Source organism: Oenanthe melanoleuca, chromosome 3 (assembly GCF_029582105.1).
Source record: "Oenanthe melanoleuca isolate GR-GAL-2019-014 chromosome 3, OMel1.0, whole genome shotgun sequence".
Classification (NCBI taxonomy): domain Eukaryota; kingdom Metazoa; phylum Chordata; class Aves; order Passeriformes; family Muscicapidae; genus Oenanthe; species Oenanthe melanoleuca.
In genome coordinates this window covers 79473792-79486894 of record NC_079336.1, presented here as the reverse complement: position 1 = coordinate 79486894, position 13103 = coordinate 79473792, and the positions used below count along the sequence as shown (strand labels likewise).

The following is a 13103-nucleotide window of genomic DNA, read 5'->3' as shown; positions in this document are numbered from 1 at the left end:
TGAGAGCCGGGATGTGGTTCCAATCTGCAGAATTCCGCTTGGATGGGTGTAGAGTGCTGGGAGCAGCTGGCCTGTGCTGATCAATCAGACCAGAGGAGCTGGGGGATGCTGGATGTGGGAGCTGGGAAGGGATACTCACAAGGCTGCCTGAGGAATCCTGTGCTGTTTTCAGACTGGTGCTGCGTCGGATCCTGCGCAGGGCTGTACGCTTTTGCTCCGAAGTTCTGCAGGCTCCACCTGGGCTCCTGGCCTCCCTGGTGCCTACTGTAGTGGACGTGCTGGTGAGTAAAACTGCCCTCTTGGGGGGAAAAAGGTCATCACACATCCTATTCAGCCCCCATGTCTGTTTTCTGCACACTGTCAGGAGTCCATCTTGGATGTGAAGGAGCTCCAGGAAGGTATACCTCATGCTATGCATTCCAGCATTAAAAACCTCTTGTCCCCATATCAGCTGTGATGGGAGGGAGGGGGTGTAGTGTCATCGATGGTAGAGTCAGCACAAGCATGTGTAAATGTATGCAAGTAACCTCTATAATGTTTGTGGCATGCTGTGAGATTCCTTGAGAAGATGCTGAGGATGTTATCACTAACTGAAGCTTACTTCCACAGGGAGATGCTTATCCAGAGCTGACAAGGAATACCAACCAGGTGAGTAATGTGGAATCCCTGTGAATTATGTTTGTGAGGCACTGCTTTCAGGGCCAAAAATCAGCCCGCCCTTGGGACTTAGCTGGAGGAGTTTGCATTGCCTCCTCCATAACAGTGTTCTTGTGGGTGGGCTGAGATGTGCTGGGCTCAGGAACTATCTGTGGCAGATTTCCATGTGGGAGCTCCACTAGATCCTTACCAGGAGCTGCATGTCCTGTGTAAAAGGGCTGTTGCTCTAAAAAAGCTACAGTAGCTTTTTATGTTGCGTGTGAGTACAGCCTGTCCTCGCCTGGGTACCCTTTGTCTAAAGTGGAGTGATGATTTAAGGCTCGTCCCAGCTTGCTTCCACTGACAGCAACTTCTCTGGCTGTTCCAGACATACAGCTGCAATTGGGTCACAGATATGAATGCCCAGTAGGGAACATTTGTCAGCTTAAAGCCTTCCCCGCGTGGATGGTCAATATTTCCTTGACAGGAATGGTGACAGGAGGCACAATGACTTTGGCACTGTTCAATAATGCATCAGAGCCATGTTGTGATGGGTACGTGCAGAACAAAAGGCTGGTTGACGTGCTTTGAGCTGACTGAGCAGGGCTGAGCTGAGCTGGGGGACTTCCTGAGATGTTGTGGCTTACCTTCTTCTGATCCTTGGGCAGATCAAGGATATCATCAATGAGAATGAGGCTGCATTTCTGTCCTCCCTGGAGCGTGGGAGGCGCATCATCGAACAGACAGTGCAACAGATGGAGCCCTCCACAAATTTCCCAGGTGAGTGTCCCTCCTCTGACAAGCTGCACTTAGAGACAGTTTGCTCCAGGTCCTCACAAGCATTTCAGTCAAAACTGGTGGATGTTTGCCAGCCCTGCATTTTCTGTGACTGTCTAGCCCCAGACAGAGGAGCAGATGTTCCTTTTGTCAGATTGCAGTTGCCTTCTAGTACTTCATCCTCACAACAAACTGGGCACCAGGCAAGTTAGAAACATTCCCTTGCTGTTTTATTGACTGATCAACAAGGTCATTGTAAGATGCAGCTGAGAGGAGTGGCACAGGACCCAACTAGTGCAGCTCCCTGTCTAGATGTGCTACACTGAATTTTATCAGGAATGGGGCTGTGGAGCACTATTAATACTCAGTCTCATGCGAGAAGAACTCCATGGCTTCTCTTCCCCATTAACTGTACAGTTGCACACAATACAGGTGGATCCAGTTACCAAAGCAAGCACTAGATTGGTCCCATCCAGACAAATCTTGAGATGCCTTTGCTTTCTGTGTTCACACAGAGTTCTTGTCCTTCTTTTTGTCTTACAGCTGAAGTAGCCTGGTCACTCTATGGGAGTTTGGGATTCCCTCTGGATCTGATTGACTTGATGCTTGAAGAAAAGGGAATCAGTTTGGATTCAGCTGCTTTTGATGAACTTCTTCTGGAAGATGCAAAGGTAGGAGGTGTTGAAGTCTGAAAAACAGAGGAGACCTTCCTTGTCAGAATAATTCAAAGCTTTACCTGTCTTCTGGGAGCATGGAAGCAGGATCCCTTTCACTGCTGAGGCTCTTCAGAGCACCACAGGGCTGCATGCCTACTCCCTGAAGAGAAAGCGAGTCTGAAATAGCAGTATCATCACAATTCCCTTGTTTCTGTATGTGGAACTGAAGTATTGGTTGGTGATTTTTCTTCAGGTATTTTATGATGCTGATTGTTGCTGCAGTGAAGGTTATAAAATATTTATATAGGTTAGGACAGTCCTCTGTTGGTCATGTAGTCTAACTTCTCACACAAAGTAGAACCAGCTTAGACAGCTCAAGCAACAGATTATTTATTAAGAGTGTACAAAATCTTGATCTCTCTAGTACTGAAATACATGCACTGCCCACCCACCATCACCACCCTGCTGTGCAGTAATTGATTTGAGGCCCTGCTCTCCTGTGCTTTAATGGCCTAGAAGCTTCACAGCTACACAGCAAGCCGTCCCAGGAGGGATGTGTTAGCAGTTGGCGTAGCCTGGCTCAAGGCTAGCACTGAGTGGTATTCAGTGCTTGTGAGGTTTGAAGGGATGGGGTTAGCAGTAGCCTACATCAGCCTGGGTGTAGCTTTTCCATGAAGGTGGAAGAAGTAATTCCTAGCATTATACCTGCAGTTAGCTGCTTGCTTGCCCCCAGGGATCTGCCATCTAACTGTGCCTTTGCTCTGCTGCAGCGGAAGGCTGGTGGCTCGCAGGCAGGACAGCCAGGGAGCACGAACACCCACCTGGATGTGCACTCTCTGGCTCGGCTGCAGAGCAGCAATGTGCCTGCTACCGACGACTCTCCGAAGTACGCCTACAGGCTGGGGCAGCACGGCCACTACGGTGAGTGCCTGCCCACCTGCAGAGCACGCTCTGCTGGAGTCCCTCACATGGCTGCTTTTGCTGCCGCATCTTTTCCCTGCCCCTGCACCTCATCCCAAACTGGGTGCTTTTCTTAGTGCTGTTGGTACGTCCCTAGGAAGGCTCTGGGCTGGTAACAAGGCTCAGCTCTGGGTTGGCACCACTGGGTGCAGTGTGAAACAGGGACTGTTGATTTCTTCTAGAGATAAGTCTGTCTCCAACAATCCAGCTTCTGGGTGTGTGCACCTGGGAGAAAGAAGGATAATTAGGCAAAGGTTTCAGGTAGTAGTGTGAAACTGTGTGCTTGCTGTTTCCGTGGCAGACCACTAGGTGCCAGTGCAGGCTTTTGGTCATCTAGGGTAACTGAGGTTGCTGATACTGTATGAACATGAGCCACAGGGAGCAAGAGGTGGTGTGGCTGTCATAGACAATTAGAGATGTCTGGGTACAGCCAACTCCCTTTTACCCAGTGTGCTGGCAGCAGCCCACGCTAAGCAGAAAGTGAGGCCATTCAAGCTATATATTCTACAGCAAGAGCACAACAGAGGAAAAAAGCCTAGCAGTGACATTGGCTGAAATCTCCAAGCTAGAACTGTCTCACCTTCTCACCTTCATGAATCATGGAATAATTTGGGTTGAAGGGGATCTCTGGATGTCCAATTTCTTGTTAAAAGTAGCATCAGTTTCACAGTTGGATCACATTGCTTAGAACCTTGTCCATTTAAGTTTTCATTGTCTTCAGGGACAAAAATCTCACAGCCTAACTGTTCCCTGTTCTTTAACACTCTTAGTGTGTAAAGGTTTTTTTCTTTATGTTCAGCCAGAATTTCCTGTACTCTAGATGTAGTCTCGCAAATGCTAAATAGGGAGGAATAACCTCTTTCTTTGACCTACTGGCTATGTTTGTGTTTATATAGCTCATCAGGCAGGCAGCCTTCTTTGCTGCAAGTGCACCCTGCTAGCTTGTGCTCAGCCTGTTCCTGAGAACCTAAGTTTTCTGTCAGTTCATTTCTGTAGACTGTTCAGATGCCTTCAAAAAAACAGTCCAGTTCTTCAGTGTATCAGCCAGTCCCTGCCAATTAAGTGGGATATGGGTACATCCCATTTTGTCATGGTTAGTCATTAATGAAGATGTTAAGTGGTGCTGTTCCTTATATCAGCCACCAGGTAGCACTACTATTAGCTGAATATCAGTTAACATTGAGCGATTAAACATTGAACATAACTGAGTGATTGTCACTGGGCCCTCTGCCCAGCCAATTACATACCCACCTTATGGTTCACTTGTTTATAGTGCCCAAGTTTGGGTTCAAGGACCCCACAGGAAAGCATGTTAGAAGCTTGCTGTATCCAGGAAGGTGACATCCCTGCTGTCCCCTATCCACAACATCTTCATAAAAGTCAGTCAGGTCTGCCAAGCTTGCAGTGTAGCAAGATGCAGATGTGTCTGTGCCACATTTTCTTCTACCAGGCTCTTGTGGAGCCAGATTGGATGTCCCTGCTGTCCAATGCCTACTTAGCTGCTACTCAGCAGTTCTGTCATTAGGTAAGGGAGGAGTGACTTAGTTCCAGTCCTTTGTCCTTTCTGCCAGTAGCTGTTCCTCTCCTACCAAGGCAAAATGCCAGCTTTCAGTATAGCCCAAGTGTTGGCACAGGGAAGTGATCGTTCCTTTCCTGTTGCAGTCTGACAGGCTGTAGGCACTAACTGCTGCTGTCTTCTTCCCCCTGACAGAGTTCAGCCCATGCCAGGCCACTGTCCTGATGCTGTACAGAGATCAGTCTCTCCATAAGGAGGTTGGGGCAGGGCAACGCTGTGGTGTCATCTTGGACAGGACTAACTTCTATGCAGAGCAGGGAGGGCAAGACTCTGACCAAGGCTACATGATACGTTTAGGACAGCAGGTAAGGCCCTTTGCCGCCTAACCCAAGACTGCCATGGGTTCTGAGACCAGGTAAAATTCCCTAAGGGACGGGTTGTTCTACTCTGTTAATTTGCAAGCTGCTGACTCTTGACAGTTCCCTTGGCTTAGAATCAGAGTTGGTGGGATAAGGCAGAATCAGCAGTAACTTCACAAGGGCATTCTTGCTGCTCTGGTTGTCTCTCATGGCCCTTTGCAACTTGCTGAGGAAGACTGTAGTCTTCTCAGGTCTTCCTTCGATATGCTGTGTGCTTGCCAGCTGGGGTTGTAATGCTGAGAGAAGGCAATCATGGATCAGAGAGTCTGAACTGCGTAGCTTCTCTCTGGTCAGTCCTGGACAGCTGCAAGTGCTGCCAAACCTGAGATCCAGTGCAAAAACACTTATTCCCCCCAAGAGCATCAGGGAGGACCTCCACTTCTGCAGCAAGTTCCTTCAGCCTTGCCAAAGGGAGAGCTTTGGCCCTGTCCTGGGAAGTTACACACAGTGCAGCCTTTTCTCCTTTCCCTATTTCCAGCTCTTGATAATGACTCCTGGGCCTTTTTAGCCTTGCAGAGTGTTACAGCACTTCTCCCCAAGCTAAAGTGGTGGTCTAGTTTTGTTGCCATCCCAATGAGGCAGAAATGGTACCTTGGATGCCAGAGACAGGTGCCTTGGGAGATACTGTTCTTTTTCTCACAGATGAGCATACTTACTAAGAAAATTTGTCAGCATGGATGATGTTACTGCCCCTCTACTGCAAGCTGGCAGCCTCAACATACTGTGTAGTGAATGGCTGGGTGCAGGCAAGGTCTGAGACACTTGGGTAAAGTTTGCAGTGAGCTGCTCTCTGCTTTTTCCTATCTTTTAGGGATTGGTGGAAACTGTGTTTCCCATTCGGGTCAAGCAGGTACATAACACAGGTATCTGGATCTTTCCTGTGTCCTAACTCATTTTTCTGTCTCTTTGCTCAGGATGTGCTCTTTCCTGTAGAGTCAGTTCGTCTCTGTGGTGGCTATGTGGTCCATGAGGTCACTGCTGTGGAAACCCTGCGTGCTGGTGACCAAGTGCAGCTCTTTGTGGATGAGGTGATCACTTAGTACTCTTAACCTTTTCCTTGTGATGTCCTAAGTAACCTGGGCACAGATCTTTGTCCCTTGTATTCTTGAGACTGTTCTTCATCATAGTGTGCAGTGGGAAGGAGATACCACAAGTGACTCTGTAATCTTTGTGAGCCATTGGTCTGTCCAAAAGTATCCACCTACCCTTTACTGTTTAACAAAGATGATCCTATGGAAAAAAAGAGTTAGATCTGCCCTGTCACATAACTCATGTGACAGCTGTACTGCCCATGTTTTTTCCTCCATCTTCTCTATCCCCTCGTAAGCAGCCTTTTCCTTGTCTCTTCGTGCCATGCCCTGCTCCCCTGAGCTGTGGGGAGGCAGCACTCCATGACTGCTGTGTGCCTCCAGGCGCAGCGCGTGGCGTGCATGACGAACCACACGGCCACCCACCTGCTGAACTTCGCGCTGCGGCGGGTCCTGGGTGACAGCACCGAGCAGCGGGGCTCCCACGTGACAGCAGAGCGCCTGCGCTTCGACTTCGACACCAAGGTGACTGAATCCAGTTCCCTAGTTCTCAGCAGTACCAGCATTCCAGTACGGCTCTTCTCTCCAGGGATTTTTCCCCTCTCCCCATAATTGCTCCTTTAGAGACAAGTCATTTTATCTGAGTAATGAAGCCTGGTCTTCTGGATGTGGCTGTGTCCATTTTGCATTCACCTGACCCTGAGCAGGTCTTGCTGAAGGGATAAAGGGGGGGTCAGAAGGGAAAGGACTTAGCAAGGCCAGTGGTCATGGGACTGACACAAAATAGTGTAAAGGAGTCTTTGAGAGATGGTGCTTGGCTGTGGCACATATCTGATGTCTGTACTGGACATTCAGGTGAGACTATTTGTGAAGCTTTGGGTCAGGCTGAGTGCTGGCCCTGGTAACCTGTCACTCATTCCACTATCTCTTTTGGAGACTGGCTGATGCTCTTGCATCAGAAATCCTTACCTCTCATGGGAGAAGAAGGTGGGAGGGCCATGATGTTCACAGGTCCCTTTTACAAGCAGAGAAGATGGAGATGCAGAGGAAGAGTGGTGTGCCCAAGCTGAGTCATCTGGTGGCTGTGCCCCAGTTCTCCCTCCCTCGTTCTCTACCTCTCAGGAGGCTTCTCCTGAATGTGGATGATTTGCTTCCTCAGGGCCATGTGACCGTGGAGCAGCTGCAGCAAGTGGAGCAGGTGGTCCAGGATCTGATCCAAAAAAATGAGGCGGTGCATATGGCTGAAGTCCCCCTCACACTGGCGAGAAGAGTTCAGGGACTCCGAGCAGTGGATGAGGTATGGCAGGATGGCAGCACACATCTTCTTGAGCCTTCTTCAGCAGGAATCATCTGGGACACGAGATGTTGACACAACATGTTTCTGTAAGGGAACTGTGTCCCAAAACTCAGAAGGGAAAACAGGACAGAGATGAGATCTCAGGACACTGTTGTAAAACATGTGATGCACAGGCTTTCTGTTCATGCTTGTGGACTGAAAGCCTTTGTGTTACCAACAGTTTTTTTCCACATTGGTGGCTGGTTGTGGAGAAGTAGTGCCAGGCCTGACTCAGGGGCTGCTCTAGAATAGGGGGAAGATACGGCAAACACCTGAAGCCATGTAGTTAGTCTGTAAGTGCCCCTGAACAACCATGTTGTTAGCTGCTGACCCCTGTCTCCTCTGTCAGGAGTATCCAGATCCAGTGAGGATAGTGTCCCTGGGGGTCCCTGTGGAGAATGTGCTGACCTGTGACTCTGAGGCTGCAATGCAGACCTCTGTGGAGCTCTGCTGTGGGACGTAAGTGACTTTTACTTGCAGCCAGTTTTGAGTGCACTGGTGGCTGAGGTAGAAACATCATTACAAGATCACCTCCCTGTCCCTGTGAAACTAAGTTTCATAGCTGGAAAAATATTATGAGGACAGGATGGGCTAGTTACAAAGCTTTGGAAGTTCCAGAGTGAGCAAACTTTAATGAAATGCACAGCATTTTTCCTTCTTTTATAGTCTGAAACCAATGTGGAAGCCACAGAGCACCAGCAGAGTATGGGAAAGGTGTGCATTACCTGTCACACCAGGGTTGTAGTGCTTTGCCTTTGGGATTGCATCTCCAGTTCAGCTGTGAGAACTTCAGACTGCTCTGATTATTTTAATTAATTATCTTCATTCTCTTCTGCTTTTAGCAGTAATGAGAGTAGAAGAAAAGTTAATCCATCTTAGGACAGTGCTGACTCAAAAAAAAAAGAAGGAACAAACTGGCCTTAGAGCAGATGGAGCTGAAAATGAGCAGTTTTCTAGCCATGAGATCTTCTTGTGGGAGTAGTGGGACAAGCAACTGCATGGGAGGAGAGATGATCAATTCTTATGAAGATGTCTGGAATGATTACTTGTGGCAACAGAACCTGAGACACTGTAGTTTTCCTATCCAGCATTGAATAAACAAGAAGGGAGGTTGTCAGTGTCCTGAGACTGCACAACTATCCTTTGTCTGAAGTCTACTGGCCAGGCAGTGAGCTGGCCTGACAAGACAGTGGTGGAGTAGCAGCTGAGTAGAAGGGAAAAATGCCAAATCATCTCACTGCTGGAGGAGAGGAAAGGAGGACAGAACTTGGCTGCACCGTTTGACTGGAGCCTGCTGGGCAGGTAGCACAGAAGTTCCTCTGCAGTAGCCTCAACTCTGCTGTCTCTTGCCTGACAGGGTACCATCAGGATTTTAGGGATGGGAAAGGATTCAAGGTATTGGGATTAGGATTTGGAAAGGGCTGCTGAGCTTTAGAGTTTTTGGAAAAGCAAGTAGAGTTCCTGATTTCTGTTTGCAAAGAGCAACTTGCTTTCTTTCCTGTTCTCTGCTGACGTTTTAGGCACCTTCTGCAAACAGGATCTGTGGAAGATCTGGCTATCATCAGCGAGCGTCAGCTTGTCAAAGGGATTAGCCGTGTCATTGCAGTGACAGGGGGACAAGCCAAAGAGGTAAGAAAGAGGGAACTGAGATTTCTGCCATGTCAAGGCAGTGCCAGAAGGACCAAACTTTGTAGGATCCTCATAGACAATTAGTTCCCCACTGCTTTGGTTGGAGCCTCCCTGCTGTGCTCACATCTGGCTTCCTGCTTCAGCCTTGCTACTGTACCTCACTATTCACCTCCTTTCCCTCCCATCCTAGTTCTCTTTCTCCTTGACCTTCATTTCTCCCTTCAGATCCCCTTTTCCAAAATAAAAACTTGCACAAAATACCAGGAAGCCTCTGGTCTATAAATTTCAATCCCCCAGTAGGTATTTTAAGGTGTAATTCTTTGTGCATCGATTTCGCCTCCTGCTTGTCACAGCTGGATTTGCACTTTATGATTGCAGGGTTTTGGCCTCATTCTTACAACCCTTTTGCTTCCTTTCTTCAGTCTTTTTCCTGCTAAACTGTGATTCTGGTCTCGCTGGTTCTGTATAAAAAGTAAGCAACCTACTATTGTGTCAGTGAGATCACTCTGTCCTTTGAGCATTTGGAGGTTTCAGGTGCCCCATAAGCCTTCCCTCTTCCTTTAAGGCTGCTGTCAGAGGAGAGTGACTCATAGTCACTGGAATTGGAAAGACTAAAGGCAAAGCCCACCCCTGCAAATCTGTTACTTTTTGGCTGGCCATCCCCTGTGCATCTGTGTCCTAGAGAGGCTTTTCTTCATGCAGAAGAACAAAAAGCTGCAGGGCACATCTGCATGCTTTGCTGGAAGTGCTGACCTGGAGAGCCCTCGGGAGGAGCTCTGTGCAAGTGTTAATGAGACAAGGGAGGCTGCAGGCATGAGAGAATTATTTAAAACAAGGGTTGTGTATTCTAGCTAGGCAGAGCAGTCCTCTGCTGTCCTGCTCTAAAATCTTGCAGGACCATCCTGGGCACAAAGATCTGGCAGGGAAGAACTGCTCTGAACCATAAGGATTGGCACAGGTGAGAAAAGCTTGTAATAGCTGTTTTAAAAGTTATTCATAGTAGCATTGTTGGTGAAAGCAATAAGAAATATATTAGGATAGGTAAACACAGAAAATATGCTTGAACAGCTGATAAGGTTTCTTTTAGTGTTAGTGTTTCTCTCTTGTTTCTTCAGTCAGCAGTTTCAAGATTGCATTTGCTAATGGAAAAAAAGTTCTAAGCTGCTCCAGAAAGCTCCCCAGTTTTTCCTCAATGAAATCCTGATGATTTTGGTGCAAATTTTTGAGGAAACATGAATTTTGACCAAAAATGCCACATAAAGCTCAACAGGTTGGTCTGCCTGAACGTGACCACCTAGTGTTAGTTGAAAATCTAGAGAGGAATGTTGTAGTTCAGAGTCTTGCAAGAACAGTCATTCCTAAACCATCTGTAGGTGTCTTCTTACTGGGTTCTGAGCAGCACTTCAGTGTCCATGACCCTACTGTCTCCCCACTTTCTCCATCCCTGTGGGCTGTTTCTGTTGCTGCATTTGAAGCATGCATTCCTTCCATCTCTGCAGGCCCGGGAGTTAGGCCAGTGCTTGGCTACAGAAGTGGACTCTGTCTCCCTACGAATGAAGCAGAGGATCACCTCTATTCCTGAGATGCAGAACCTCTCCAAAGAAGTGGGCCAGTTGACCAAAGTAAGGATTACACTCCTATACAGAAAGAGCCCAGCATGGGCACATGAGACACATGACTTTTTCCCTATCAGGTTTCCATCTTACCATGGTCAATAGCAAGGGCAAGTTGCTACCTGCTGTTGCCTCTTTGGTCATAAGGATTTTTGCCAGTGTCCAGGTGGCTGTGTTGCAGGTGGCCAGCTGAAAAGGGAAAGCTGCTCAGCACAGTGGCTGCCCTGATCACATGGGTTATAGCAGGGTCTGGGAAGAGGCCTGACCTCCCAGAGAACTAGCACTTTATATCTAGGGGTACAGTTTTGTGTTCTTACAGAGCAAATTGTCTTGCAGGTGGTGGCCAATGCTGCAATGCCCCAGTGGCAAAGAAAAGAGCTACAGACCATCCTGAAAGCACTACAGCGAACAGCCAACACAGCCATCAAGAAGCTGGAGCTGCAGCAGGTACTGAGGCTGCAGCACACTGACTTGCAGCCAGCTCATAGCACACACCAGTGGACCTGGTGTCTCTGTCCCACTTCACAGCCACTCAGCCACTAGGGTCTCAGAAGGCAGAAGAAAGCCCCTACAATCACACACAGTGCTATAAAAGCCCTGTGTTTAGTTGATTTCACTAGGCATTGTTTATGGGACCATTGTTTAAAATGCAGAAAATAACTGGCCAGCCTTTTAGCACCTGCAGAATTTCCATGTCTCCCTGCCTGTGAGAACAGAGCCCCATACCAGCACTTTTGGCCAGCACCAATTAGGCATTGGGCATCAGCTTCTTGTTTATGCATGGAGAAGATGAGATGGACCTCACAGTGAGCTTAACAAAGTTATACAGTCAGACAGTGGCAGGACAGAGTCTTTCTTCAGCCACATGGATATTGCTGTGCTTCCTATGTGTTTGTGCTCTGCCAATTTACATTAAAAACAGATTAGAAATACTTATTGCTAACTTAGAGATCTCAGGAAGAATTATCCCTTTCTTAAAGTAGGATTATCTTGCCACAGAAGCTTTCCTGAGACATGTGGCACTGTATAGGTCCAGGAGAGAGGCTGGAGACTGAATGAGTCACTCTCTATTCCACTTCTCACAGGGTTTCATTGCTGCTTGCATTTGGGGAGGGAGGGCTGTACAGGTCTCCATATGGAGATTTCGGTCTGCTAGTCTTACTTTGACTTCTGCTATCAAACATCTCCCGTCTGTCCCACAGAGCAGCACTTGCATTCCCTTTGTGTATATATTACATGGATATACCCCCCATCCAGCCCACCCTGTGCCACCTGTAGTCCTTCTAAGTGCTGTGTTTTTCTCCCTCCAGGCTGAGAATGCAGCACAAATCTTGCTAGCAAAATACTGCAACCAGCCTGTCATCATTGATACTGTCCCAGCTGATTCCCTCTCTGTGAGTACTCCACATTCTTTGTTGGCCCAGCAGTACCTCAGGTGCTTCAAACAGCAAGAGAGGGCTGTTGGGCACTTTTTCTGCTGGATGCTGGTCTCCTTTGCTGTTGCCTGACCTCTCTTCTCCCTGCCTCTCCTAGATCCTAATGAAAGTTGTTAACCAGCTGTGTGACAAGTCTCCTGGCACATCTGTCTTGCTGCTCAGCCCTCAGGCTTCGGGTGAGGTGCTCTGTGCCTGTCAGGTATCCAAGGTAAGCAGAACCCTGATGTAGACAAGGGGAGCCTGCCTGCCAAGGGGGGCTGGACCCACTGCTTAGCAGGTCCTGCTTGAGGCTTTTCCTGGGGTTATGCACAGTGTTGGGGGTTAATCCCACCAGAGCAGGACCTGAGATGACTGCAGTGGGACCAGATGTGCTTTCAGTCTCTGCTGGGCACAGATATCCCTGGATCCTGCAGGCTGTGTTTGCCCAAGGGCAAGACACAGGTTAACATGTAAGCTCAGCCCTTGTGGTCCTCACAGTCATGAGTGCCTCAGGCTGGGTGAGGAGAGGATGCTGTTACCTTTCTTTATTCACAGGCTGCAGGCTGCCCCACAGTACAAATAACTTGCCTGTATCTCTTCCCCAGAAATGCATCCCTGAGTTCTCTGCTGCTGACTGGGCCGTGGCTGTCTGTACACAGATGGAGGGGAAGGCAGGAGGCTCTCCTATCGTAGCTAAGGGCAGTGGAAATGCCAGAGGCATGCAGGGAGCCCTGACTACTGCACTGGAGTTCGCTCAGAGCAAACTGTGATGCTTTAGTGCCAGGACAGCTGTATGCACCCAGCTGGACATTTGATACCAAGCTTATATTCTGCCCATCTGAAAGGATTAGCAGATGAACATTGCTGCAACCACTGCCTTGGAGCACTTGACTTCTGACCATCCAGGATCAGCAGAGACCCTGCTGACAGAATGGTGCTGCCTGTTCTCAGCACGAGCATTGGGGATGGAGCCTTGGAAAGCACTAGTTGCAGATCCTGCTTCTCATGGAATGGTGCAAATCTTGCTACAAGACCAGCAGAGAGATTCTGTGAGAACGTGTGGAGTTGGCACTGTTATCTTGAAGCCATTAAAGGGTAGAGAGTATCCAATCACCTGA

The 13103-nt window shown here is 48.4% G+C and overlaps 1 protein-coding gene across 1 annotated transcript in view; it reads left to right on the top strand.

Moving 5' to 3' along the window:
* The window catches only part of AARS2 (alanyl-tRNA synthetase 2, mitochondrial), a 17441-nt gene extending 4338 nt beyond the window's left edge, over nucleotides 1-13103 (top strand). The window contains exons 7-22 of the mRNA XM_056486806.1: nucleotides 173-281; nucleotides 610-648; nucleotides 1305-1416; nucleotides 1957-2084; nucleotides 2840-2990; nucleotides 4741-4910; nucleotides 5879-5992; nucleotides 6377-6517; nucleotides 7152-7289; nucleotides 7678-7787; nucleotides 8849-8957; nucleotides 10457-10579; nucleotides 10907-11017; nucleotides 11881-11964; nucleotides 12104-12214; nucleotides 12591-13103. Coding sequence (XP_056342781.1) covers nucleotides 173-281; nucleotides 610-648; nucleotides 1305-1416; nucleotides 1957-2084; nucleotides 2840-2990; nucleotides 4741-4910; nucleotides 5879-5992; nucleotides 6377-6517; nucleotides 7152-7289; nucleotides 7678-7787; nucleotides 8849-8957; nucleotides 10457-10579; nucleotides 10907-11017; nucleotides 11881-11964; nucleotides 12104-12214; nucleotides 12591-12755 — 1915 coding nt within the window. The 3' untranslated portion in view covers nucleotides 12756-13103. The remainder of the gene's footprint in view (nucleotides 1-172; nucleotides 282-609; nucleotides 649-1304; nucleotides 1417-1956; nucleotides 2085-2839; nucleotides 2991-4740; nucleotides 4911-5878; nucleotides 5993-6376; nucleotides 6518-7151; nucleotides 7290-7677; nucleotides 7788-8848; nucleotides 8958-10456; nucleotides 10580-10906; nucleotides 11018-11880; nucleotides 11965-12103; nucleotides 12215-12590) is intronic.